The 26,799-nt window shown below is 44.4% G+C and overlaps 4 protein-coding genes across 6 annotated transcripts; 3 read left to right on the top strand and 1 right to left on the bottom strand.

The window, feature by feature from the left end:
* Nucleotides 1–1,066: 1,066 nt before the first annotated feature.
* On the top strand, nt 1,067–6,025 carry zp3d.2 (zona pellucida glycoprotein 3d tandem duplicate 2). Its single transcript, XM_060064814.1, has 8 exons — nt 1,067–1,534; nt 1,619–1,734; nt 1,825–1,928; nt 2,022–2,199; nt 2,581–2,718; nt 3,401–3,556; nt 3,894–3,967; nt 4,134–6,025. The coding sequence occupies exons 1-8, from the start codon at nt 1,070–1,072 to the stop codon at nt 5,246–5,248; spliced, it is 2,346 nt and encodes a 781-aa protein (XP_059920797.1). The 5' UTR covers nt 1,067–1,069; the 3' UTR covers nt 5,249–6,025.
* Nucleotides 5,732–17,784, bottom strand: fli1rs (Fli-1 proto-oncogene, ETS transcription factor-related sequence). Of its 3 annotated transcripts, none has more exons than XM_060065335.1 (10): nt 17,628–17,784; nt 12,117–12,310; nt 11,730–11,881; nt 11,080–11,283; nt 10,491–10,574; nt 9,956–10,027; nt 8,359–8,415; nt 8,010–8,057; nt 7,480–7,554; nt 5,732–6,886 (listed from the first exon to the last, which is right to left on the bottom strand). In XM_060065335.1, the coding sequence occupies exons 1-10, from the start codon at nt 17,643–17,645 to the stop codon at nt 6,366–6,368; spliced, it is 1,425 nt and encodes a 474-aa protein (XP_059921318.1). In that variant the 5' UTR covers nt 17,646–17,784; the 3' UTR covers nt 5,732–6,365. The 3 variants fall into 3 exon arrangements, with proteins under 3 accessions (XP_059921318.1, XP_059921320.1, XP_059921319.1); XM_060065337.1 differs by lacking the exon at nt 17,628–17,784 and adding an exon at nt 17,121–17,584; XM_060065336.1 differs by lacking the exon at nt 7,480–7,554.
* A 1,618-nt stretch (nt 17,785–19,402) lies between these two features.
* etsrp (ETS1-related protein) lies at nt 19,403–23,182 on the top strand. The gene is made up of 7 exons (XM_060065340.1): nt 19,403–19,516; nt 19,774–19,852; nt 20,866–20,967; nt 21,050–21,250; nt 21,655–21,924; nt 22,232–22,350; nt 22,474–23,182. The coding sequence occupies exons 1-7, from the start codon at nt 19,466–19,468 to the stop codon at nt 22,741–22,743; spliced, it is 1,092 nt and encodes a 363-aa protein (XP_059921323.1). The 5' UTR covers nt 19,403–19,465; the 3' UTR covers nt 22,744–23,182.
* Nucleotides 23,183–23,431: 249 nt separating this feature from the next.
* caspa (caspase a) lies at nt 23,432–24,811 on the top strand. The gene is made up of 3 exons (XM_060065349.1): nt 23,432–23,841; nt 24,134–24,190; nt 24,381–24,811. Exons 1-3 carry the CDS (start codon nt 23,571–23,573, stop codon nt 24,650–24,652), a joined length of 600 nt encoding a protein of 199 aa, XP_059921332.1. The 5' UTR covers nt 23,432–23,570; the 3' UTR covers nt 24,653–24,811.
* Nucleotides 24,812–26,799: the final 1,988 nt, after the last annotated feature.

Below are 26,799 nucleotides of genomic sequence, written 5' to 3'. Positions count from 1 at the left end.
CGTCTAGGCTTCGCCTTATGGGCTTGTCCCGTGCGCGCGCTTGCGCGCCCTGAAAATTCCGTAGGCCTCCCTGTCAACCGACAAGGAGACCATGGCAGAGGAGAGCAAGAGCAGTGCGATGTTGTTGACCGTCGCCGTGGATTGAGAGGCACAAACGAACACCCTGTCCGTCAGGCCGACAATCTGCTTCTGGAGGCGGTCGGGGGGCAGCGGCTTTTCGGATGTTGCCAAGCTGTCACTCCGATCGAGACTGGCCAATAGAGACGTGTCTTACATCTTTCGGCGTAGGTCCCGCCCACGAGATTCAGCTCAACAGCAAGCAAAGCTTTTGGATTCGCAAGCAAAACTTTAGGATTCGCAAACAAAGCTTTTTGATTCGCAAACAAAACTTTTGGATTCGCAAACAAAACTTTTGGATTTGCAAACAAAACTTTTGGGTTTGCAAACAAAACTTTTGGATTTTATTACATTAATTTATCTTGCAATAAAACATTTTTGGATTGCAGTGTCGATAGTTTTGCTCTCAAATCAATTTTTTGATTGCAGTGTGGAAAGTTTTGCTCTCAGACCTATTTTTTGATTGCAGTGTGGAAAGTTTTGCTCTCAAACCTATTATTTTTTATTGCATAATAAAGACACAAATCTACCTCCATAAAAGAGACGAGAGCGACAAGAGCCGCAATCAATCATGTCTTGTTGTGCGGTTGGTTGCACAAACCCTTTTAATAAGACTGATTATCCAATTTATTCTACTTCTTGCTTGCCAACATAATAAAACAATTCAAATACTTAAATAATTAGCCTATGTTTTTTCTTATTCGTATTGCATGCTTATTAAATGTATACAGTGTTTGAGTTAATCTCCCCCAAAAAGTAGTCCCCTTTAATTACGATTGATCAAACATGTTTTTGACACCAACCGGTCAAACAAATTTTATTTTTGCCGTCATTCTGCGCGCGCATCTGCCGTGTTGATAAACAGATAATCGCCCTATAAATGAGACCATTGACGTCAGCAAGTAGCCTACTGCGTGCTTGATCGTACCTGAGTGCAACATACCCATGTGCTATGGCGGGGTCTGCTATTATTCTGAAGGTTGCTACGATTTTGATATGTTTTTTATCCGCTGGAATAACGGAAACATCCAGAAGGTCTAGGAGGAGCTCCGGTGATCAGATCCTACCCAGTTCCTACCTCCACCTGCCCGACATGCTTCATTCCAGGAACCCGCTGCTCCCCACGGAATATTTCTCACCATCACGCGGCACCGGCTCCGAGCCGCTTCCCTCCCGGGTCCGAGATCTTCTCCTTCCGGTTACTCCGACACCAGCCTCGCCCGCCTCAGCACTCGAGCCCGGCAGCATTAACACGCGCTGTGACGGGGACAAGATGAACGTGCAGGTCCACAAAAGTGTCTTGGGTTGGGGTGGATCAGCGTCGCATCTCTCCGTCGGTACTTGTCGACCTACCGGATCTACTGGACAGTTTATCTATTTTGAGATTAGATTCAACCAGTGTCGAACTGTCCGGATGGTAATTAAGATTTCCACTCGCTGAGATAAGTTTTTAGGACAGATTTGCTCTGAATTTTTAACTTGATTGTATTTCATGAACCAGGTGATCAATAACGGGCTGGTTTATTCCAACACGCTTCGCTACGACCCGCCGCCCACCCCGGGTCCGATAAGAAGAGTCGTGCCGTTCACCCTGCCAGTTTCCTGTCAATACGACCGGTAAGAAGACTTCGTGAATGTATCAGTATTGGATGAAAAAGTTTTAAGAACCACGTCCGTCCAAAAGCTGAACCACTATGTCCGTTCTAGGTACCACTACTCTTATAAAATAGGTTACATCCCGAAGATTGAGACGCAAGGGGTGTTTAAACCAATAACCAGCAGGGAGGACTTCACCCTGACCCCTCGGAACGGTGTCTTGAGTTTAACTACAAACACATGGAGCCTACCATGTAAACACTAAACAGCAAATTAATTGACTGGTTACATTTATTGGGTGTGTCTAGCCAGGTGGAAAAGACTATCCCCGTGGGAGCGCCACTATGTCCTGGGGAAGCCGATGTTCTTTGAGGTGTCGTCTCGGAGCCTGGCTCCAGGCAGACGGCTTTACGTCGAGAGCTGTTTCGCCACCCAAGGGCCCTCGACCACCTCCACGCCCAGGCTCTCCATCGTTAACAATTTCGGGTATTTTGTCCATTCAACTTTACAACTTAAACGGGCTGATGGCAAGATTTAAGCGTTCTGGTTTGACTTAAGTTATTAGTCTTCTATAGTTAGTTAAATGCTCTTGAGTGTAGCTGTTCTGGTTCACTCGTTATGAGGCATTTTAAGATGGCTCCCATTTCTGACCTATCAGGGCATCTATCCATTCAATCACAGGCTGAAATCTCAATGTTGAAGTAACGTTATATTTTTAGAGGGTGGCTCATTTTCAAAACCTTGTTTGTTTCTCACGGCCTTTACAACTCTAGATCATACCTTCAGCACCTTTTTAATTGTACACAACTTAAACAGTCTGCCCCCAGTCCCAATGGATGGGATAATGGAAGTTGTTTGACTCCATAGGTGTATGGTCAAACAGATCGGTCGTTCCCGATTCATTCCCTCCAGTAAGAACAGGGTGAGGTTCAGTGTGGACGCCTTCCTGTTCGATGCAGCTACAGTCCAGGTGAGAACACCGTTAGCCAGGGGAGAACACCGTTAGCCAGATCATCTGTCAAATACAATGGGACCTGGAGAATGGATGTTTTTATAGAATGATATGGAAATTAGTGTACGCTGGTTGTTAAAGGCACCCAGTGCAACTTTCGAGGCTTAAAAATAAACATTCAATTTCTAGTCTTTTTTACACGTAGTAAGTTTCAATAACTCCATACCATTACATACCGACATTTAAGCAGCAAAGATGAGACGTCGTTGTGTGGTGAGAACTGATACAAAATCGATAACAACAACAATGCCGCCATTTTCTTTATTTTTTGTAACCTACAATAAATAAAGCAGGCTTCCAGTCAATGGAAAAATGGCTTCTCCCCACCGGCGATTGTTGTTGTTTACGATTTTCTATCAGTTCTCACCACACAACGACGTCTCATCTTTGCTCCTTGAATGTCGATATGTAATGGTATGGAGTTATTGAAACTTACTACGTGTAAAAAAGACTAGAAATTGAATGTTTATTTTTCATTGAATGTTTACATAAAGTTGCACTGGGTGCCTTTAAGACTTGGTTTCGGTGAAGGACTTGGTTTCGGTGTAGGACTTGGTTTCGGTGAAGGACTTGGTTTCGGTGAAGGACTTGGTTTCGGTGTAGGACTTGGTTTCGGTGTAGGACTTGGTGTGGGTGTAGGACTTGGTGTATACGTTAATCCTAGTTGTGAGTCAGCTGTATTTTACGCTGGTTAGTTACTTGTAATGTATGCCGGTTGGCGCTCCTTTTTGTCCCCTCCCAGCCTCTCTACATGCACTGTTCCATGTCAACAGCTGACTCCACAGCGACACCTACAGCCAAGGCCTGTACCTACGACTATGCAAAGAAACGGTACACTCCACGCGGAAGTAGTTTATTAACCATTTTACAGGGAGGCCAAAAGCCAGCTACAGTCATTCATGTTTTTGTTTCCATTATTGTAGTACTGTGTCAGTTTTATGTGTGCGGTAACATAGTAAATGAGGGAGGGGGATATATTTGTCAAGAGCTAAAATTGGGATTTTTGGTGATTTTTGGTTTGTCCTGGCCCCAAATCAACTGCTCTGGGTTGAATCGACTGTACAGGAATCCATCACAGCATGACATTATATCCCACAGAGTCCATTTAATTCAGGATGTGTTTAAAGGGTACGAAGCGCAAAGGGTTAGAAGGTTTCTTTGTGTTCAGGTGGAGGGAGGTGTCCGGTCAGGAGTCTGTGTGTTCCTGCTGTGAGACCAGCTGTAGCTCCATCCCCTCATCAGGTGGCTTACCTGTGACCAAGTTACTACTCTAGTGATTTCATGTATTTTGTACATGCATGGATTTTGGCTGTTATATGTTACTGTTTCCTAGAGTGAAGGATTACAATATAACCGGGTTTACCCCGGCAGCACAACCTCAGAAGTGACACAAGACTCTGAATTCCAGACGTGATGGTAAGGAGCAAATCCTGGACGATGGAGCGTAGAGGAAAACCTTCTGCCCATCCCAAGAAGAACATCAACGTGGCCGCAGCTACCACCATGACACCGACAACAGTCAAGATGATGAGCAAATTTAGAACTCTCCAACAAAATGGCGCTGGAGTCAGTCCTGTGGATGTATATGCCAGGGAGTGGCAAGAGAAAGCTCTGAGGGGTTCTGGTGGCGTCAAGGAGGTTCCGAAGGGTTCCGTTGGTACCAAGGAGGTTCTGAGGGGTTCTGCTAGAGTCAAGAAGGTTCTGAGGGGTTCCGGTGGCGCCAAGGCGGTTCTGAAGGGTTCTGGTGGCGCCAAGGCGGTTCTGAAGGGTTCTGCTAGAGTCAAGAAGGTTCTGAAGGGTTTGGGTGGTTCCAAGGAGGTTCTGAAGGGTTTTGGTGGTACCAAGGAGGTTCTGAAGGGTTCCGGTGGTACCAAGGCGGTTCTGAGGGGTTCTGGTGGTGGCAAGGCGGTTCTGACGGGTTCTGGTGGTACCAAGGAGGTTCTGAGGGGTTCCGTTGGTACCAAGGCGGTTCTGAGGGGTTCCGGTGGTGCCAAGGAGGCTTGGACGGGTTCCGGTGGCACCGAGGAGGTTCTGAAGGGTTCCGTTGGGGCCAAGGAGGTTCTGAAGGGTTCCGGTGGTACCAAGGAGGTTCTGAGGGGTTCTGGTGGTGGCAAGGCGGTTCTGACGGGTTCTGGTGGTACCAAGGAGGTTCTGAGGGGTTCCGTTGGTGCGATGGAGGTTCTGAGGGGTTCCGGTGGTGGCAAGGAGGTTCTGAGGGGTTCCGGTGGTGCCAAGGAGCTTTGGACGGGTTCCGTTGGTGCCAAGGAGGTTCTGAAGGGTACGGGTTGGTCCAAGGAGGTTCTGAGGGGTTTGGGTGGCGCCAAGGAAGTGCAGGGTCCCAAGAAGTTAAGGGAGGGTCTGAAGGGTTCTGAGGGGGGTTTGAACGTATTTAGTGGAAAGAAGGAAGCTGTTAAAGGTTCTGGGGCAGATGGAAAGGTCGTTAAGGAGTCTGAGGATGTTCTAGAGCGTTTTGGTGTTGAACCACACAGAATATTTGAAACTTTCTTTGGTTTTGACAAATAAAACTAAGAATTGTAATTGTTGCCTTTCGCTTTATTTGTTGCTCTCTGGCATTAAAGTGGCATGCCTTGTCTTGTGCAGAAGAGGGTGCTGCAATATGGGTCACTTCATTTTATATCAGGACCTCATACACATTTTAACCTTGGGACCCAAAACACAATTTCAACCACACTCAGGAAACTAGGATCCCCAATTCCGGTGTGCTCTGTGCATCGTCTGGATCATGACCCTTTCTTTTTTTTTTATCCCAACCCATGGTTTAAGAAACACTACACTCAATGATCTCTAGTGTACAATAAGCATGTTGCGTACTAAATAATCTCCATCTTCTCCACTGAAGGAGAGACAAGTTGCATACTACAGTATTTTATTCCATAATCTCGTAAAAGTAAAACGTGTTGAATTCATGGATTTTACGGTGTAAAAAGTGAATAAGGGCTTGCTCAGTCTTTTCAATGTTGAATTGATTATTTTGAGACAATGCAGTACAGGTATAATCTTTATTGGTTTATGCCTAAAAATGTTTTACTCAATTGTATGAAACATTCTGTACAACGAAATCTTTACAAAATCCAGGAAGGTGAATATAAAAAGAAGCACGCCCATTATAAGCAGTCTTTACAAGTTATAACTGTCAAAAGGAAAGGAAAAAACACAATTATCACTGTCATTTGACTACTAGTATGCTACTTATATGACAGGTACGCCACAGCTCAATTGACTCTTAACTCGTTCATTCTTCGTATTCTCATTAAAAATACATTTACATGAAACCATAGCGTCGGTTCACCAAAACCTTCATTTCCGGGGATCCCTCCGGTCGGATGCATTCTGGATGGTTGTGTCTGGGCTGGACCAGTGGTTCACTAAACTTTTCATCTCGGGACCCAAAATACCATTTAAGTGTATCCGTGGGACCCAACCAGCGAACACTCTGAGAACTCGGAGTATACCCGATTTGGTGACCTTTGTACTCAAAGAGTTTTCGGAGTGGTCTATGCGTTGTCAAGCCGCAAACCACTTCCGACTCGGATCACGACCCATTTTGGGTCCCAACCCCACAGTTTAAGAAATTCAGGTCTAAGTTGGGTTCTGGACCTTAAAGGGCCAGGGTTCGATCTCAGTAGTAAGAACTGAGGTGGGGGTGGGTGGGGGGGTGGCGTGGCATGGCTGTCCCGGTGTACAAGGGGCTGTTGGGGGAGTTCCAGTAGGGCGTGCCAGGGAAGTAACTTCCCGGAGACACGGGCATTGGTGCTGGATGGGCAGCCATGAAGTTGAGTTTTGGCTGGTGGCTGTGGTACGGCTGAGCGTACGACATGTCTGTCTGGTACTTTCCCATGCCACCCTCCGCCGAGTGGTTCTGGTGGGCCTGGGAGATGCCGTGGAAGTCAAACTTGTAGGCGTAGCGCTTGCCGTGCACCTTGGTCATGATGTTCTTGTCGTAGTAGTAGCGCAGCGCGCGGCTCAGCTTGTCATAGTTCATGTTGGGTTTGCTCTTGCGCTCGCCCCAGCGCTTGGCCACCTCGTCCGGGTCGGTCATCTTGAACTCCCCGTTGGTTCCCTCCCAGGTGATGATGTTGGCGTTGTTGCTGTCCGACAGCAGCTCCAGCAGGAACTGCCACAGCTGGATCTGTCCTGAGCCTGTCACAGCAAACACTCTTGACATTTAGTATAACGGTAGTTATCAGGTTATGCGTTGACCAATATACGGTTGATTCAATACTGTCTACCTTGGTTTCGGATTCCTTTCTTTTTGCACCATTTCGAAAACTTTGAAAACTGGTCTAGGAGTTTTCAACGTTTTTATAGTAACTCCATTATGGTTTACATTTACTTTTGGATGAAAGCATCCTAATGATGTTAATCGTCCATGTTTAATGCATCCAAATGTACATTATTTAATAGATTGTAAAACAATGATGTTCCAAGGTAGGCATGAATGTTTATCCAAAGGCTTGAGTTCACTCCCATAAGGTAAACTTTAAATCCACTCCTATTTCTCCACTGAGGTTTCCAGGTCTTTTTCAAGAGTAATTTCCCTTCAAAGCCAGTGCTGTGATTCACAAAATGTTGTTTTTGTTTGAAGACAATTTAAAGTGTTTAAAAGGTCATTTCTGTCTGGTGGAAGGGACATGGAGCACAATTTTTTACGTTAGGGGTCTGCCCTAGGGTTAAGGGCAGGTTTTGGGGGAGGGGTCAGGGTTAGGGACTATGGAAGCTTCTAGAAAACGTACCCCCAGGCCTGTGAGTCCTGGGGTCGGGGAGCCTGGAAGAGGAGGTGGGGTTGGTGGAGGAGACCAGGGCTTCTTCTGGGAGGAGGAGGAACCAGACAGACCAGTTATCCTGACTGAAGGCTCCGGGCCAAACTCTCCTCAATTTGTTCGCCGTCTCGTAGGTTTTGCCAAATCAAAGCACGTAGGCACCAATCTTGTACTTGTACTTTGATGCTGGGCTATTGCCAGCATTGAACAAGCAGCCAGGATTGCGAGGCCAATTCTAACGTAGGTTAAAGCTCTCCCGGATAAGCGAGTGGTTAGGTTAGGCTTATTCTTACCTGGGTTAGCTACTAGGTTGGCTAATTTTAACCCTGGGTTAAGTAGCCATTAGGCTAATTTATGGCTAATGTTTACCTAGTTGTTGTTTACCTGAGTTAGCTAGTGGTTAAGCACTAATTGCAAGGATGATGCTAACCTGGGTTAGCTATTCGCTTTGTTAATGTAGGTTCATGTATTTCTGGGTTAAGCTGTGCTAAGCTAATGCTTACCTGGGTTGGCTAATCGACTGCTGATTGGTCCTAATGTCTGGTACGGGTCTGGTAATGGAAAAAAAAAAAAATCATTAGTAATCCTTTTAGCTGTGGAGCTCTCCCTCGTACATGTTAAGGATAACAGAACAATATGTTTATTCCTCGGGTTGTAGGTCAGGACTAGGGGGCCAAAGACCAGTCTGTATGGGTCCTCAGGAGGTCGTACGGCAGGAGGGAGGTCGTAGGTCATCTAGGAGGTTGTAGGTCACTATGGTCGGTTGTTGTTCAGTTAGGAGGTTGGAGGCGAGTTAGAAGGTCGCACGTCTTTGCTAAGGTGCGTGATTAGTCGGTGCTGGGGGTGTCTTACCCTGGGTCATCCTGGGGGCTGGTTCTCGGCTGCTGTGCTGATGGTCCAGCGGAGGAGCTGGGGTTAGAGGGCAAAGGTCAGGGACATCATCAGTATTTTTTATCATTATTATTATTATTATTGATAAAGTAGTTACAGTTTTGTTATTAATATCATTATTATGATTACCAATTGAAAAACCAGAACAGTACTTTATCGAGTGGGATAAAAATTATCTCGAGATTAATTTCGGCGGAGGACAAAACACGGGTAAGATACTAAACCGTACAGATAAAGGAGAGAGGGGGCCCTTCCCTATCTGATGGATTATTATAGAGGCGCTTAAATCGTCCACTTGTTGGCTGGGGTACCACAGATTAGAGATCGAGATGGAAAGAGATAGAGAGCTCGATGGGAAAGAAATGACCAGTTAACTCATTAGATGGAGATCCATCATTAACCTATCTTATTGGGATCTTTCAGATCCCAAATAATAACCCCTGGATAACAATCTCGCTTAAGATATGGAATGAAACAATCAAAAGATACCATCTAAAAGCCATGGTTTGCCTACAAACAGGATTTTAAGCACTGTAAACACGACTAAATTGTTTAGGAACTGGAACCTAAGCGGCCTTACTGCATATTGCATATTGTCTTAAGCTTCCAGAACCTCATGGACAATTTTAATCTTAATAGTCAAGACCTCTTTAGATATTTGCAAATCGGAGACTATACAATCAAGACATTTCCAAAAGCTGAAATTCTATTAGCAGAACAGATCACTGGAATTTTCAGGAGGGCCTATAAGGATGCCCCCTATCGAAAGGTGATCTCCAAATTGAATTTTGCTCTTTAAGATCTGAAAAAATACCATAATTTAAATATTAAGACAAGGTGGGAAGCAGAGGGAGGTTTCACAATTGCACTGGAAGAAATGGAAGTGGAAGAAGTGTCCAGGGCGTACTGGAGACAGAGGAAAATCTATTTCAGTTTCAAAATAATGTATCTGGGAGATCTGAAAGAGCTTTGTTTAGCAAATCATGATAAATACTTGTAGAGGGTTTTGTTAGTGGCATGCAAAAGGGCTATAACCAGGAAATGGCTTAAGAAAGACACACCAAACAATAAAGAGTGGATTTACTTGGTCTATACTATATTAACAATGGAAAGGATCACATTTCAATTGAGAATTCAAGGAAAATTGGTCAAAATGGCTTTCATATGTGTCAACGTTACACTCTGACTTTATATTGCACTAATGTACAATGTATCACTCAGTTCAATATCATTTTTCTGTTAAAAAGCAGGGTTGTTACATGTAAGATACAAATCTGTGGGTGATATGTATAGGTTAAGTTAAATATACAATATACATCAATCAGCATGTACAAGAGTGGTCTTATACTTATGTGTATAGTTGGTCTATATATAAAAATTAAGTTTCTGACTTGTGCCTTGCATTAGAATTGGATCCTCTCCCTAATGTTACTTTTTATGTTTTAGTTTTTTTTATTTGAGGTTTTTGCAGACTTATGTACCACCTTTGTTAATGTTCTGTAAAAGAAAACTCAATAAAAAGCAAATGACAAAAAAAAACAATTATTATAATGACTACCTTTTGGTGCAGCCGCCATGGGGTTGTTCTGCCAGCTGCTTCGATTGCGACTTATCTCGTCAAAACTGTTTTCTGTACAAACCAAAAAAATCAACACCAAAAACCAAATCAAAAACACAAACTTCACATTTCATAGAGGAGGTTATGGAGGTAGGATGTAGGACTCTGTAAAGAAGCTGAGATATCAGCAATTTGTGTCCGATCGTCTCCTGCTAGCCTCTACATCCTGTGTGGTGCAGCTGTTTCCTGTCTGAGGGTGGCTGTTGAGTTGTAGACTCGTTTGTTCTGAGAAACACAGCCTTGAAATATATGAGCCGGTTTCATACAGCGAGTTATTGAGGCACTAGCGAGCTCCACGTTGTGTTAGTACCATTAGTATCACCACATATGGTGATACTATGAACTTCTACTGAATACAGTACAATGTATTCGCCAGCGGATGGCATTGAAAGAGGACATGAAAAACCTTAGTTTTTCATGTAATAAAACGTTAGTTGTTTGGGTGGGGGGGGGTTAGAGGGTCAGAGGAGGGTACCTGCTTTGATCTGGACCCGGGTCTGCTGGGGAGTGGGGGTGGTGGGGTTGGTGGCAGCAGAGGTGTAGGAGAAGGTTGGACTACCTGCAGAAACACAGTTACCATGGTAGCAGTTACCATCACACCGGAGACCAATGGAGGCAGAAGGGCGGACCTGTGTATTTAGTTTGCCATTCATTATAAACTCGAGACAAGACAAGACATTTCCATACCAAGTGATATATGAATGTGTTTATGAAACAAAATCATGCTTTTCTGGTAAGCCCGCCCACTTTAAAGTGGCCAATGTAAACTCATATCTGGGGCCAACAAGACAGCACCCAAAATGTTCTGGTCCTGCTCACTAGCAGGGCCGAAAGGAGAACTCTCCCGCCTCGTCCTAGTTCAGGTGTCCGAGTGGTTATCTGATTAAACTAGAAAAGAGTTGCGTCAACAGCTCGATCTTCCCACAACCGCAATACTGTAACAACTAAGAAAGCAACGCCTTGTCCCACACCGCCCTAAGCCCTGAACACGGGTGGGCCTGTCTCTGGATCTAGCTGCACCTTCGCTCACGGTGAACCAGCATGTGCGTGGGCCGCGGTCTTACTCTGTCTGAGGTAGTTGAGGTGGGACAGCAGGATGTCGGCGTTGTAGGCTGACGTGAGGCGCATCATGTCCTCCTTGCTCATCTTGCAGAGGTCCTTCCCGTCCAGCGCGTGGAACACGAGCACGTCCAGGTGCTCCAGGACGTACTCCTTGATGGCCCAGTCCAGCCACTGGCGCACATGGTCCTGGCTCCACACCTCCGGGTCTGAAACACACGGCGAAGCTGGGGCGTCACGTCGGTGGCAATGGCAGGTTAGGGTGCGTCGGTGAGAGAGGTTAGCAGGGTGTGGTTAAGCGCCTCCTTCAGTAAGTCAAAAGTGGCATGTTACACCACCAGGTGTGAGTGGGATTAGCCGTTACAAGCCGTTTAAAAAATCGGCCTCTTCTGACATCACAAGTGGGCGTGTCCACCTTGATGTATGGCGGAGAGATGGGCAACGTTTGCTACAGTCCACTAGGAAGGTAAGGTAGACTGATCTATCCAGCATACATCTAGGTGGACACGCCCACTTGTGATGTCAGAAGAGGCCGATTTTTTAAACGGCTTGTAACGGCTAATCACACTCACACCCGGTGGTATAATATGTCAACTTAAGGAGCATCAGTAGGTCTTTGAATGGGAAGATGTCAGAAGTGAGCCAGGCTGCTGACCTGCGGGGACGATGACTCGTTTCTCCTCCGTGGTGATTGGAGGAGGAGGCGCCGGGTCCGGATAGGACGCCTGATAGCCCGCCTGGCCGCTGTCGGCGGCGCTGCTGTGTCTGGAGCGTTTGGTCACGCTGCAGTCCACCGGGGAAGCCCGACTGCAACGCAAACAGCGCCGTCAAACCCCGTCTAACGCTCCAACTCACACTCTGAGCACAGCCAAAATGGGGCAACCTATAGTTAGAGAATCAAGTGGCCTGCAAGGTTCTGAGTTCGAATCCCTAAAGTCTGAAGTGCACCCGGCCTCCACCTGCTCTGCGTTAACATTTGAACGGTGCTGTACGTCGGCTTGGATGAGCCTCCCAGGTGTACCCGGATTCGGCGGGGACTCACCTGCTTCCGTTCACCTGTTCGACCCGCCTGCTGCTCTGGGTGACGGCGCCGGACCACTCGGGGGCCTCTGTGTGCTCGGGGCTGGGCTTGGTCTGGCTAAAGGCAGACGCCATGTCAGTCTTCAGTTGCATGATGGGCGCTGAGTATGGGTTCTCGAAGATGGACTGGTCGTCACTCACCACCGACAGGGCTTCCTGTTCACAACAGCACAGGGGAGTGGCTGGTCAGCGCGGGGCGGCTAGGCGGCGGCACCGAAGGTCATTTTTGGTAGATAGCATTATTAGAGGTTTGATTCGGTAGTAAGGGTCGTAAAAAGGGGTTGGTTTGGTTAGTTTTAATAGTAGATACACTGAGAGCTTGATTTAAAAAAAATACCTTCAGATAACTATTTTGTGTGTGTGTGTGTGTGTGTGTGTGTGTGTGTGTGTGTGTGTGTGTGTGTGTGTGTGTGTGTGTGTGTGTGTGTGTGTGTGTGTGTGTGTGTGTGTGTGTGTGTGTTTGGGGGTGGGTGTTACCAGGGTGTGTTAGTTGTGTGTGTGTGGGTGTGTGTGTAATGGGGGGGTTTGTTTTTTTCAAGTGTATTGTCTTTGGTCCTTGGACGTCAGTACAGAGATTTCTGAGGACCTACAGGAAACCAGGCCCATGTGTTCAGAAACCTTTTGGCACCGACCAACGGGGAGGAAATAGGGGGGGGGGGGGGGGGGGGGGGGAATCGTTTAAAGCTGGAAAACAACCCTGCGACCTGGGAGGCCATTTTAGATGAATTCATGACTCCAACGTCGACATTTCCCTCCCTTGTGTGTGAAGCACAAAGCAGTACCATGTACGACCTACAGGGGTAGAGTTGGGACTTCTTGAAGCAGCTCTCGCTAGTGAAACATGTCAGACCTCTTACTTATGAGATGTTGCCAGTTTGCTGATACTTTTTTCAGATCAAATGCTCTGAATTTCGTTCTTCCAAATAAAGGAAATTAAAATCAATACTTGGGCTGGTTTTGTATTGTGTTTTGTCGTCGTTGTCTATCTGTCTCTCTCTCTTCTCACTCTCTTTCTCTAATAGTGTTTCATCTTGTCTCTTGACCACGCCTGCTCACCATGGAAGTGAAACTGAACTGCCTGTCACTGCCTGACTGGTTGACTGACTGGCTGGCTGACTGACTGCAATCAGCAACTCTGAAACGTTTCAGCAATTCTGAAACGTTTTCTTGTCGCCTTTGGTGCTCACAACCACAAACACATACTATCTCTCTCTCTCTCTCTCTCTCTCTCTCTCTCTCTCTCTCTCTCTCTCTCTCTCTCTCTCTCTCTCTCTCTCTCTCTCTCTCTCTCTCTCTCTCTCTCTCTCTCTCTCTCTCTCTCTCTCGCTGTCCCTCTCTCTCTATCTCTCTCCCTCTCTCTACACAAACACTCTCTCCATTGCGCCCTATCTCTCTCTTGAGCCACAACTGACTTCCTGTTTAATTCAAAGTTGAAAACATGAAAACTTTCAGAACATTCTGTTTATATCCATCATATATGTATAACTATGTACCTTTAAAGAGTATGCTAGATATAAGAAACCATACAGTTTAAAATATACGTCAAAATATGTATCAACTTGATCATAAACTCTATATTTCAGGATGTTTTACAGCGTAACAAACACTATGGAATGGATATAATCTAACTTGTATCGGTTGCATCAGTAAAAGAGCTTCATTCGAGTTTGTGACATTTGAACATAAAGTTTAGGCTTCTGGTGAAAGCCTTACGTCAGTCTCAAAGAGCGTCCACACCCTCACCTCCATAACCTATACCCCTTAGTCTCCTTCCCTCTAACTCTCCAACCCTACACCCAAACCATCAAACCCTAAAGCAGGCAGCATACTTCATAAGAAGTTGATTGTATTTTGACTGGCTGAGAGCAAAGACAAACTTATTTAATTCTCAATGCGGTCTGCTTTGGTGATTTGAAATTCGTTAAGATCGGTCTCCATGGAGACTGCAAAACAAATCTGAATGTGGAAATTAAGCTTAACAATACAGTATGCTTAACAACTATGCTTATATACAACTATGCTAATATATTGTCTGTGTGTTTGTAGACATACTACAATCGTGTTATGATTGTTTTGAATAAGCAACTGCTCTGAAAACATTGGTAATAATGTAATTCAAAGTGATTCAAAGTGTTTTCCCTTCAGGCGAACTGGTGCTAGGCTACTGTTACTCTAAAGTCAAAGGAGGCCGCAAACAGAGGCAAACGCCAGCACAGCGAACACTTCTGCACACACAATAATGAATTTGGAATTAAACAAATGGTAGGAATCTTGTTAACACAAGCAAACGCCAGGTATTTTATAGGTATCCCTCTTACCCAACACTCTCTAATCCTCTAACCCAACACTCTTTAACTCCGTTACCCAAAACTCTCTAACCTTCAAACCTAACACTCTGACCCTCATACTCAACGCTCGCTAACCCTCTAACCCAAATCTCTCTAAGCCTCTAACCCAACAACCTCCTATCCTCTCTCCCAGCGCTCTCTAACCTGTGAAACAAGCACTCTCTAACCCTCTAACCCAACACCCTTTCACCCCGTGACCCCACACTCTGATCCTCTACCTCAACAGTTTCACAGTTAACTCTTTCTGCCCGAGTTTATGTTTGCTTAGGCACTCTAGAAACTTGATTGGTTGAAACAAATATAAATTAATATATGAAAGAAAATGTCATGCCGTATTCAACCTTGTCTGACATACTTCAGAAATAAATGTTAAGTTGTTTAAATAGATTACGGATTCATATGAAACTATTTCCCTTTCCTGCTGTTTTATATATAGAAAAAATATATATCTTTTTTTATTATTATTATTATTATTTATGCATCTATTTTGGGGATTACTAGGCTACTTAGTTGTGTGTTTTAAGGATGAAATGTATAATATTTACAGTAGCTCAGCTTACAAAAACCTTACAAAAACCTGGACATATCTGTATCTGTAATAAATCACTATTGATAAGCATATGGTACATATCTGTACCATATGTACAGATATGTCCAGTTTACGATAATCTTTAGTCAGGGCATATCGATAGTGATTTCAATAATGTCACCATAAAATCACATCCTATAACTGATATATTCTTTGAATAAAAAAATGCTGGAAAGCCCTTTGTTTACAAGAATCTTACTATGGACCCTCCTCCCTAAACTCCTACCACTCCCACCACCCAGCAAGCCTACTCTAGTTTGTGTCACATGGCAGCACAGCCAGTGGAGAGCGGACAGAACGTTGTTATTTGTTGTTTCTTTAAATCTCGCCTGCTAACTGGGAGGGGCTCATTCATACGTTAGACTTTTTTTAGTTTAGAAAATTATTTTTCTTCGTTCAGTTTGACTTTTTTTTGTGTTCAATACTATGGATCTCCTGAACTGATTTATTTTAAAAAATACATTTAGCTGGAAATAAACTCACTGATTATGTGTTATTGTCAGATGAAATATAAATAGTGACATTGCATTATTATCTTAATGATCTTGAATATGATAAATAATGAAGTATTATTATTAACTATTCATTTAAGATGTTGGTTGGTTGTTGTCTTTTCTGGCTCTTAACACACAAACAACAACACCGTATGCACCGAAGGAGGACGATGTGTTGGTGTGCATTACTGAAGTGTGAGTCGGGTGTGTGTGTTCTGGTCCAGAGCGGAAGTTTGTGCGGAAGTGTTTTGGTTTGAGACCGGAAGCCTGCGGAGGAAAGATAACGGCACCTGACGTGCTCGTGTTGGCAACTATAATTTATTCTTTAAATAACTCTTTTTCTTTTAATATCTGAGCCTCTTATATTGAGTCTGTTAATCTCGTATAATAACTTAAATAACTGAATTAAAACCATAAATTAAGATACTCTTGAAACATATATTTGAATAACTTTGAATAAAATAATATATAATATCCCCTACTAATATACCCTACTCTTTTAGTCTTATACAAAAAATATTCGAACAATTACCTTCTAAATAAACGGGCTGTTTTAATAGATTAAATAACTATCCAATTACTATCCATTACTCTTTAAATAACGTCATTCTTAGACGTTACTCTTTCATAGCTCAAGTTCAAATTAATATATTTTTAAACTCGTATCATAACTTTACTCTTATAATAACTTTACTATTTGATTAACTTTACTCTCATAATAATAATAAATACTCATTATAACTTAACTCATAATAACCACTTATTTAATAACCTTACCCTTATACATTTTTAGAAAACAAAGTAAGTAAATAGCCTAATACAAAAACAAAGAAAGCTTCTTATAAACGAATGCAATAGGTATTTGGATTCATATCGGTTTCTTTTTGACAGAAATCTCTAATATGTATAATAACTCCTCCTGATTAGGCCTTAATCAGGTGCACGCGCGCGCGGAAAATCATAATGCACCCACCAAACCACAGACACACATAGACAGACACGCACACACTCACAAACACATCCTCACTGTTACTCTTATCCTTTATTTAAAAAGGGTCGAATTAAATTGACTCGACGCGCGTCAAAACCATCGTGAACAAGAGGCTCGTAAAAGCAAAGAAAAATAAATAAATAGGCCTAAAAATTGATTGAATAATGAACGGAGCAGGAAACTTCTCCGAGTGGTCCTATGTGGTTCACTGTATACCAATGTAAATACGTTTATAGTTTACTTCCCTAAATTGTTTCGTAATCATTCGCTTGTTAAAACAATTGTAAACGAAAAAGGCCAGAGTGCTAAAACTCCGCTATGCATTAGGCCTGTCTCTGTCTATTCCCCTCATCCTCATTACTTAGGTAACTTTAAAGAAAGACATATTTGCAACTAAACAACTTTAGTTAGGCCTATGGACAGTTCGTTCCACCTATTTGTAAATCCGAAAGCGTTATTTCCGTAACGAATGTTAAGCGATTCTTCTGACTCTAGCGGATGAATGTTTCTTAATAATAGTTGAGTTGAGCGTAAAAAGGCCTACCACCACACAGTCCCCCTCCTCCCGTCCACCCGAGCCGCTCCCTTGGCAACCGGGGGCCGCAGACACCTGCTGCACACCCCGGCATAATGTTCGTTATTATCCGTGCTTCACAAAAAAAACATCAAGTCTTCTGATCTGTAATTCTCCCGCCGCTCTGTGAGTTTCCATTGATAATGTGATCTTTGGGGTGTGATCACACCAAATAACGAATAGTGATAACTGCTGGTAATGAAATAATGAGGTTCTTGATGAATAATACTCAGGACAATAAGTGAGACGTGCTGTTGTCCTCCGGCTGTGAGCAGCTCTCAGACGTGTGGTGTTTAGTTGTGTTATTCTAGAGCCGACATACAACCACGAACGGGAAGGAAGAGGAAACTTGGTAGCAGAAGGAAAGAGCGGGGCTCGCCTCTCAGAGCTGTGGGTGGAAAAGCAGATTAAAGAGTTGCGAGACGCCACGGCTCCCGGAGGCTGCGGGTTTGAATCCCGGCGGGCCAGTGCACCTACCTTTATGGTGCAGTCCATGGGAGCGCGGTGTAGGTCCTTCTCATCCAGGAGCTCGAGCTGCTCGGGTCTCTTCGTTACGCGGCCTCGGCTTCTGCACGCTCGAGCCTCTGGCACACAGCATCGCGCGCACAGCCAGAGGACCGGATGGAGTCATTTTTTCTCTCGCGTCTAAATTGGGAAGTGAAGTCACTTGTAACTTTGTTCCTCCTCGAGACGCTTTCACATGCTGGGGAAAAGTCTCTCCAATTTTTGGATTATGACTGATAAGTCATATTTATATCATAACCTTTATTATATAAAATAGTTGAGGGTAGTTTTTTAGGCTCACGTTTTCGATTGAATGGATGAAACTCAAACTTCACCGTGTTACACTTCAGTCGTCCTAACGGTGATAATCAGTTCTGATCTGAGAATCATTCGTTTAGGATGACCTGTGTGTATTTATTTGCAATTATTTAAGACTTAAATATCATGGCGTAAAATGAAAATACAACTTCCAAATTTCATTAAGAGTTGGAGTATGAATGTTGATGTAGGCCTAGTAGGCTAAATTCACATTTGACATTAAAGTATCAAATATTGGCCCTGTGGCTAGGCCACTCACCTATACCAAGATATAGGCCTATAAACCAGGTACAGGCCTCGTAGACGTATTTCAGTCATCGGTTTATATGCGTTAGCCTAGTATATGCACAATGCATGGCAGACAGTCGTGGAACGAAATAAAGTGTGCATTCAGTTTTTATATGAATTTATTCATTATGAATGTGTTTATAATCAATGTATCCATCATTAGTTCATCTTGTAAACCGACTCTCCCAGCTCCGTGTCTTCGGCTCGGGCCCCAAAGGCCCCCGTCACGACTCTCCGCTCCACGCACGACTCCGCGCCCTCGCATTCCTCCAGATGTTTAACAGCGCGTGTTTAGACAGCAGCTTATCTTGCCCGGACACGCACTCCGTGATTTCAGAATTGTGCACTAAGTACTTTTTAAGGGCCATTGTTTGGTCGACTGGCTTCTAAAGATATACTCCCCTCGCCCCCCCGGCCCCTCCCATTCAACTCCCCCCACTGCAGGGTCCCCCACCCGCCATCCAGGGGCCAAATCTGATCTCTGCCCCCGCCCGCTCCGTGATTTTAATTGTTTATATCACCTTCGTTTTCTTACTATTTTGATCTCTGTCAGCCTATTGACCTTATCCGCTTTCATAGCTATTAGATGATTGTTGATTTTTTTTTACTAATTAGTATAGGTGCACTCAAATAAGATAGTCATATATCCAATAGGCCTAACAATAACCTTTCATAACCCGGCATATAGCCCAGTTTATGTCCTATAGGCTAGACGATGAAGTAATAGCCTATCAGCAATATTCTATATCCGAGATTAATTGTTAAATTCAATATATATCTATGCCTGTACATTTATATATATATATATATATATATATATATATATATATATATATATATATATATATATATATATATATATATTGTTTCCTAGTGATAGGCCTACATTTACGCTATATTAGGCCTATATAAACTTAGGCCGCTTCGGAACTTCTGGCCAATGAGCAGAGGCTGTTTATGGGCCTACTCCATGACAAAGTATCGTTATTCCATTCCATCGTTATATTCGTCGTGGCGGATCGATTACTTTGTAATGAAATGTTTTTGTTTTATGAATGAGAGTAAGGTTGGTCGTGAGTTGCGCTGACGTCACGCCCTATTAACCACAGCTCCTAGGGCTGTGGTCACGACGCGGCCACGCCCCCCGGAGCTCGCGCTCTTTATAATGGAGTGACCGCTGCAAAGCTGAGAGTTGAGAAAACATCATGCATACCCAGAGAGACGAAAACACCGAGAGTAAAGACGTCAAAGTGAAGGTAAGACTCTTTTTATATGTACTTATATATGATTGCATGTATATAGCCCTATATTTATAGTTCTAACTCTTATGTAAGAAATAGGCTAGATTGTTGTGCTTTGAACTGTTAGTTACATTAATGAAACATTACACTTCATTATTATGTTTAAGTTAAAAAGGGAAGCCTATTATTATTATCATTATTATTTGACTATTGTGATTATTGTTATTATTTGACCATATAATAATACTATTCTAACCCTGGATAATTCCCAGATGGACTATCAGTCTGGATATTATTCAGATGAACTTAGGGTTCAGGAGGTTCCAGCCTCCTTCGACTTCATATCATACGGTGAGTTTAAAATCAGTACAATATCTTTGATTACGAATGAAATTATGGGTTACAAATTCTAATTGTCTAATTGATCATATAGTTAGCTAATATTATAAGTTATTGATTTGATATGACTTGCTTTCATGGTCAAGTTTAAACTCATTCTAATATTACTCTTTAACCATGCCTGTAGTAGTTGGGACCAGCATTCATAACTGCTGTAACTACAAGGCCTTTCTACAGGGCCAGCATGCTTATCTAGGATTTGAATGATAACCTTTGACTAATATGATAATGTAGCACTAACTACTATACGAAACAAGGACCAGCATGCTGACTTAAAGAACTAGCATTATAACCTGACATTTTTTTCGATTAATGACCAGTTGTGCATGACGACCTTAGTGATGACCAGTTTCCTCTGAGACCGAGGAAGTGAACAGGAAACAGAATCATCACATCAGTCAGAATGGGCAGACCATCAGACCTTGAAACACACTCTATGTCTGGGGGTCTGTCTGTCTCTCTGCCTCTGTCTCTATGCCTGTCTGCCTGTTTATTTGTCTGCCTGTATCTCTGTTTTTCTGTTTATCTGCCGCTGTGTGTGTGTGTGTGTGTGCTCTAATCCCTTCCTCCAGACTTCCTCCTCCAACAGATTTAGAGCCCCCCACCCCCCCCACACACACACACACACTCTCTCTCTCTCTGCTGATTGTTACTCTGTTTTTTCCTGTCAACATTCGAGTGTTGAGTGGAAGTCTTCATTAACTCTCATCCTCCATCTTGCTTTCATGATGAACTGTCTCTCTGACTCCCGCCCGGTTACCATCCTTGACAACCTGTCTCTCTCTGTCTGACCCCCAAACCGTTAACACGAATCCCTGTCTCTCTGACACCCATATGGTTACCATGACGTCCTGTCACTCCCTCCCTCGCTTTATGACCCCCAAATTGGTAACCATGACGATCTGTTTCTCTGACTCCCAGCATGTTACCATGACAACCTGTCTCTCTCTCTCTCTGTACCCCAGACGGTTACCAAGATGACCTGTCTCTCCAGTTGGACAGTAAAATGGCCCCGGCCCCCACCTACCTGCAGCCCTACAGACCATCTGACCTTTACCTCCACAAAGGTAACCAACACCCCCACACACACACTACAAACTTCACACACTAAACACACTGTGCATTAAGTGTGTGTCCTACGTCCTCCAGGCAGCCTCCTCGACCTCGACACATACCCAGAATTCAACTGGGTCTCCTCGTACCCCAATGGTGAGCTGGACCCTCCGTCAGACCTCCAGGTCTCCAGCCCGGCGTTCTCTGGCCTGCTGCCTCAACACGGTGCCCCGAGCCCAGCTGCAGAGCCAAGCAACAGCCCCTTCCTGCCGGGAGCACCAGGGAACACTCTATTAAGTAGGAATGACCTATTCATCCGCAAAGAATTACTGCAAATACATCATCTCTAACCCAGGAGTTATCAAACGCTTTGCTCTTGTGAGGAAAAAGACAGTTTGACCGAGGGACCCATTGACACAAAGAAAACTCCAAGCACACTGTAATTGTGGATCCGGTAGTTTAAACGAAAGGATCTGTGTGTTGTCAGGCTGCGACACACCTCCAACTGGATCCCGATCCGTTTTGAGTCCCGGGTCGTAGTTTAGGAATTGCTGCACTAACGTCCCCACTGGAAGTACAAACATGGGGGATGATAAATGAAGACGCTATATTGAATGATAGTTTAAGTATTATTCTATCAGTGGTACAGCTCATTATATATTTATAGTTACGTTTTTTTCTAATAAGTGAATCTATTTCAGTTCCAGACGACAGTGAGCAGAGATACTCGCACCGAGCCGATCTTTACGACACCCAGAACCAGCCCTCCTTCTGGGCCGACTACCAGCCGCTCCAAGCCACTTCCCGTCCATTCCAAGCCCCTTCCTGTCCGCTCCAAGCAACTTCCTGTCCGCTCGATGCAGGGCCCAGGGAGCAGCACTGCATCCGTGTGGCCAAACGCAAAAACACACAAAACACACACTTACAGGGGGCCGACCGAGACAGACATGTGGGGATGTCAGCCTACCCTGGTGAGACACACACACACACACACACACACACACACACACACACACACACACACACACACACACACACACACACACACACACACACACACACACACACACAGAGCAGTCCGTCTTATCCTCAGCAACACTAATATAAAACATATATATAAAAAAAAAAAATATATATATATAGGCCTATATGTTTATAATGTGTATATATATATATATATATATATATATATATATATATATATATGTATATGTATATGTTTATATATATATACATATAGGGAGGGTTTACGTTATTGATTGTGGTATTGACCTCCAGGCTCGGGACCCATTCAGCTGTGGCAGTTCCTCCTGGAGCTGCTGCTGGACTCAGCGTGCCGCAGCTTCATCACTTGGACCGGCGACGGGTGGGAGTTCAAGATGTCTGACCCCTCAGAGGTACACCACAAACAAAACACGCATACAAACACATGCCATAGTGATTGCCAGGATGGTTTATCAACCAATAGACCCAAGGTTGGGTGAGTTCCAGAGCATGACGTGTTCATTGTGTGTTGTCAGGTGGCTAAGCGATGGGGCCAGTGTAAGAACAAGCCCAAGATGAACTATGAGAAGCTGAGCCGCGGGCTGCGCTACTACTACCATAAGAACATCATCCACAAGACGGCGGGGAAGCGCTACGTCTACCGCTTCGTCTGTGACGTGCAAGGCATGCTGGGTAGAACAGCGCAGGAGGTGTTGGAAAGTTTGAACGTTGTGCCGGCGGCGTCGTGGCAACATGAGGCGGAGTCAACATCGGAGCATAGCAACCAAACATATGGCTCACAATAGGGGGCGCTGCCGGACTGTCGTTTCTACACGAGAGACACGACCAGCAGATATATCTGCCCTGCTCCAACACGACTCCAATTAAAGTAGTGCAGAGTAAAGTTTACTTTAATACTGCAACATAAAGTCTAGTCTACTTTAAATTGCAACATAAAGTTTCCTTTAATACTTAAAAATAAAGTTGATCTTAATACGGTTACATAAGTTGACTTTAATATTGCAACATAAAGTTTACTTTAATAGGCCTACTGCCACATAAAGTGTACTGTAAGTACTTGGCTAGGATGGTCAGTACAGCATCTGTATTTGTAATTTATGTTCATATGTTTTCTAGTTGCAACTATCTACCTCAATGAGTAGCCTAAACACCTTCATGTAAAGAATAATGTGTAATTTGTTGTGTAAATAAATTAATAAATAAGTAATGTTTCTTCTCTTCAAAGTTATTTCGTCATATTTTGCAATTTCCGTTCATGCAACTATAATACAAATTAAATAGTTGACCTGTGTGTTGCTTTACCTCTGTCATCAGGGATAATCCAGTGCAACATAAAGGGCAGTAGAGAATGTACTATTTGTGCGTCTGTGTTGCTTGCTTTAATGTGATTACCGATTGTTATGTTACGCGTAAGTGACGCGATGCAACCCAGCAACTGGGCTACGCCTAGGGCAATGCAAAAAAACGCAAACGATTGGGTGTCATAGTGTAGTTTACTTCCGTTATCTGTCTCTTCCTAGTGTACGTTTGCGGCGTTGGGTTACAGACGACATTGTATTGATGAATAATATATAAGTATATTGAACTAATATATAACTAAGTGGTGTAAGCTATGGCTTCAACGATAAGACAAGTTCTGCAACTCAGTCTCGAGGATCTGACTACGGATGACCTGAAGAAGTTTCGCGCCAGTTTGTTGGACCGTGAGCGGGAGGGAGAGCCTCGGGTCAGGCGCAGAGCACTGGAGGACAAGGATGAAGTTGTTATCGCTGATGTTCTCGTCTCAACCTTCACTGACGCTAAAGCCGGGAGTGTAATGGTGGAAACGCTGCGGGACATCGCGTGTAACCGCATCGCAGCACGACTTGAGGCCGAACTGGAGAGTAAGTAGACTAATGGAGATGATAGTTAGGATATTAGGATTAAGAGGAGATCATTACTGTCAGACCAGAGTGTCATACACGCTCTCGAATTGGGTTTGATCACGAATCCTCATGGAAAGGGCGAATCACCTCCAATGAAAATCCTTTCACTTTAGTTATGGGTCATCAAACCATTTTGTACATCGGAATCCAGTGAGTTGCCCTACGACAGTTCTGTGTTCAGAATGTGAAGATACGATCAATAAATACATATTTATACATGCCATTTATTTATTTTTTTCTGCTGGCTCAGATTTGAATCCGCAGGGGAGTCGACCTAGCGCCGACAGTATGATCCCAACGTCCAAAGGTTAGTCTCTCTCTCTCTCTCTCTCTCTCTCTCTCTCTCTCTCTCTCTCTCTCTCTCTCTCTCTCTCTCTCTCTCTCTCTCTCTCTCTCTTTCTGTCCCATTCGCGTTTTATCCCCTTGCACTCTATCAATTTCCCTATTTATAATAATTGCTATATAATTATTTGTTACAAAGAATGTTGTCATTCTAGCTAGACCGGGTGAGCACCTTGTGGACAAACACCGGAGCGCGCTGATTCAGAGGATCCGGAGGTTCCCACCTATACTGGATAAACTGCTGGATCGCAAGGTGCTGAGCCAGGAGGAGTATGACGCCATCATGGCCAAAGGCACCTCGCAGGAACAGGCCCGACTCCTGTACAACGGGGCCCTGACGTCCAGCGGAACCGCAGGAAAGGACATCTTCCTCAGCGTGCTGGAGGAATTAGAGGTTCATCTTCTCGAGGACCTGAGGAGATCTTGAGCCATGGTGTGTAACATATAACGCCAAACATAAGCGGCCTGGTGCTAATGGCAACAATAATGGAGGGTGCTGATTGTTTTGGGTCTTATTTTTACACAATCTTAACTAAATGTTTTGTTGTTTAATCTTGTCACAAATAAATAAATACTATGCCTACAATGTTTCTCTATCCCTTTAAATGAAATAGGAATCAGGCTGTTTTTAACGTATAACGCGTAGCGCCTCGTGCCCACTGCACCGTCAGTCAACGGACATGGGAAGGCGTGGCTGACGGATGGGGGAGTAGTCTTTGCAGAGGCATACGTCAGCCAAGCCCAAGCATACGCGATCTGATTGGATGACGGAACCGTCGCTGCCGAAAAAGTTGAACATTTTTTAACTTTCTGACACCCCGTGCCCACTGCCTCCGTCAGTTGTCCGTTGCCCATTGACTTTGCATGGGGACGGACGCGCAATGCATTGTGGATCCGTCCGTTCAGTTGGAGCGTTCGCCACCGTCAGAAAGTTGAAAAATGTTCAACTTTTTCGGCAGCGACGGTTCCGTCATCCAATCAGATCGCGTATGCAAATTTAAGCACTGTGACGCGACTCGGGCTCTGACGATACTGGAAAGCGGGAAAGCGGGTCATCTTGCCTCGCAACAAGCAGGAAGAAGCGGGAAGAACCCGGTGAAGCGATTTGATTGGCTGACGGATGCCTCTGCAAAGACTACTCCCCCATCCGTCAGCCACGCCTTCCCACGTCCGTTGACTGACAGTGCAGTGGGCACGAGGCGTCATGGTGGCGAACGCTCCAAACGAACGGACGGATCCACAATGCATTGCGCGTCCGTCCCCATTCAAAGTCAATGTGCAACGGACAACTGACGGAGGTAGTGGGCACGGGGCGTAAGTGACGCGAGGCGACCGAGCAACTGCGTCAGCATTTGAGTGGTATGGAATCCTATGAGAGGGCAATGCACAGTAAAAGGAAACAACGATTGGGTGTCAATCATAGTGTTGTTTACTTCCGATATCTGGCTCTTCCTGGTCTAGTTTGCGGCGTTGGGTTTCAGACAACGTTTTGTATTAATGAATAGCTTATATAAATATATTGAACAACTAATATATAACTAGGTGGTGTAAGCTTACACCACCGAAGAAGTTTCGCGCCAGTCTGTTGGACCGTGAGCGGGAGGGAGAGCCTCGGGTCAGGCGCAGAGCACTGGAGGACAAGGATGAAGTCGTTATCGCTGATGTTCTCGTCTCAACCTTCACTGACGCTAAAGCCGGGAGTAGGCTAAAGGTACGGCCACACCAAACGCGTTACCTGCGTACCACGCGTATAAAATCGGCAATTTTTCCATAGGGAAGCATTGGTTTACGCGCGTATGAGGTGCGTACACGCGTATCATGCGTACCAAGCAACATTTTACTCGCTGTAGGGGCGTATGAGGCGCGTACATATACGCGCGTACATGTACGCGCGTACATGTACGCGCGTACATGTACGCGCGTACATGTACGCGAGGAGTTCAAAAAATTGAACGCTCATACGCTCATACGCCGCAATAGCCAATCAGCGTTGAGCTTGACCTGACGTCACTGGCAGAGAGTAGTGAGCTTGGACAGAAGCATATGGCCGACATCTTTCTTTATTCTGTGTGGAAATAGTAACATAGTTACGCCATTAAATGCTTTTATGGAAACATTTTTAGCGAGAAATGTGCATTTTACTTTCATAATGTTCGCTCGGTGAATGTGAAGGATGTTTGGTTTGATAGTTATGACGAAGAGGGAACGCTCCGTTCACTTGCATGGACAGAGTCTCTGGTTACTAAGCAACCTCAACGTCTTGGCGGACTATATATCTGCTGATCAACACTACGAATGCTGGAAACACACCAGACACACCATGTGAAGTTATTTAACCCGATTATTGTTATTTATATCCGAGATTATTTAATCTAACCCGATCCAAGCTCTATCATCCACCCAAACACGGCGGCGTTTGGGTTTCCTTTCTCGGACTCCTAAATCCAGCGCAGCCACAGGCTGGGGGGGGGGGGGGGGGGGGGAGTTTTGGGCGGTCTCATCTACGCGCGTATGCGTACGCGCGTATCTGACCATTTTTGACACAAAATGGTCAAGCAACATTTTAGCTGCATT

The sequence above is a fragment of the Gadus macrocephalus genome, chromosome 11, assembly GCF_031168955.1.
Source record: "Gadus macrocephalus chromosome 11, ASM3116895v1".
Taxonomy (NCBI): domain Eukaryota; kingdom Metazoa; phylum Chordata; class Actinopteri; order Gadiformes; family Gadidae; genus Gadus; species Gadus macrocephalus.
Note: the sequence above shows the minus strand (reverse complement) of the source record. Positions and strands in the feature narration are given on the sequence as shown.

Excerpts from the sequence above, each read along its gene's own strand:
- etsrp (XM_060065340.1), top strand. The coding sequence starts at position 19,466 with ATGCATACCCAGAGAGACGAAAACACCGAGAGTAAAGACGTCAAAGTG. Across the intron at positions 19,517-19,773 it reads GTAAAGACGTCAAAGTGAAG|ATGGACTATCAGTCTGGATA; the intron begins GTAAGACTCTTT and ends GATAATTCCCAG. Across the intron at positions 20,968-21,049 it reads TGACCTTTACCTCCACAAAG|GCAGCCTCCTCGACCTCGAC; the intron begins GTAACCAACACC and ends TACGTCCTCCAG.
- fli1rs (XM_060065335.1), bottom strand. Across the intron at positions 11,284-11,729 it reads ACGAGTCATCGTCCCCGCAG|ACCCGGAGGTGTGGAGCCAG; the intron begins GTCAGCAGCCTG and ends CGTGTGTTTCAG. Across the intron at positions 10,028-10,490 it reads CCGGGTCCAGATCAAAGCAG|AAAACAGTTTTGACGAGATA; the intron begins GTACCCTCCTCT and ends TGGTTTGTACAG.
- zp3d.2 (XM_060064814.1), top strand. The coding sequence starts at position 1,070 with ATGGCGGGGTCTGCTATTATTCTGAAGGTTGCTACGATTTTGATATGT. Across the intron at positions 3,557-3,893 it reads TACGACTATGCAAAGAAACG|GTGGAGGGAGGTGTCCGGTC; the intron begins GTACACTCCACG and ends CTTTGTGTTCAG. Across the intron at positions 3,968-4,133 it reads TAGCTCCATCCCCTCATCAG|ACGTGATGGTAAGGAGCAAA; the intron begins GTGGCTTACCTG and ends TCTGAATTCCAG.
- caspa (XM_060065349.1), top strand. The coding sequence starts at position 23,571 with ATGGCTTCAACGATAAGACAAGTTCTGCAACTCAGTCTCGAGGATCTG. Across the intron at positions 23,842-24,133 it reads ACTTGAGGCCGAACTGGAGA|ATTTGAATCCGCAGGGGAGT; the intron begins GTAAGTAGACTA and ends CTGCTGGCTCAG. Across the intron at positions 24,191-24,380 it reads TATGATCCCAACGTCCAAAG|CTAGACCGGGTGAGCACCTT; the intron begins GTTAGTCTCTCT and ends TTGTCATTCTAG.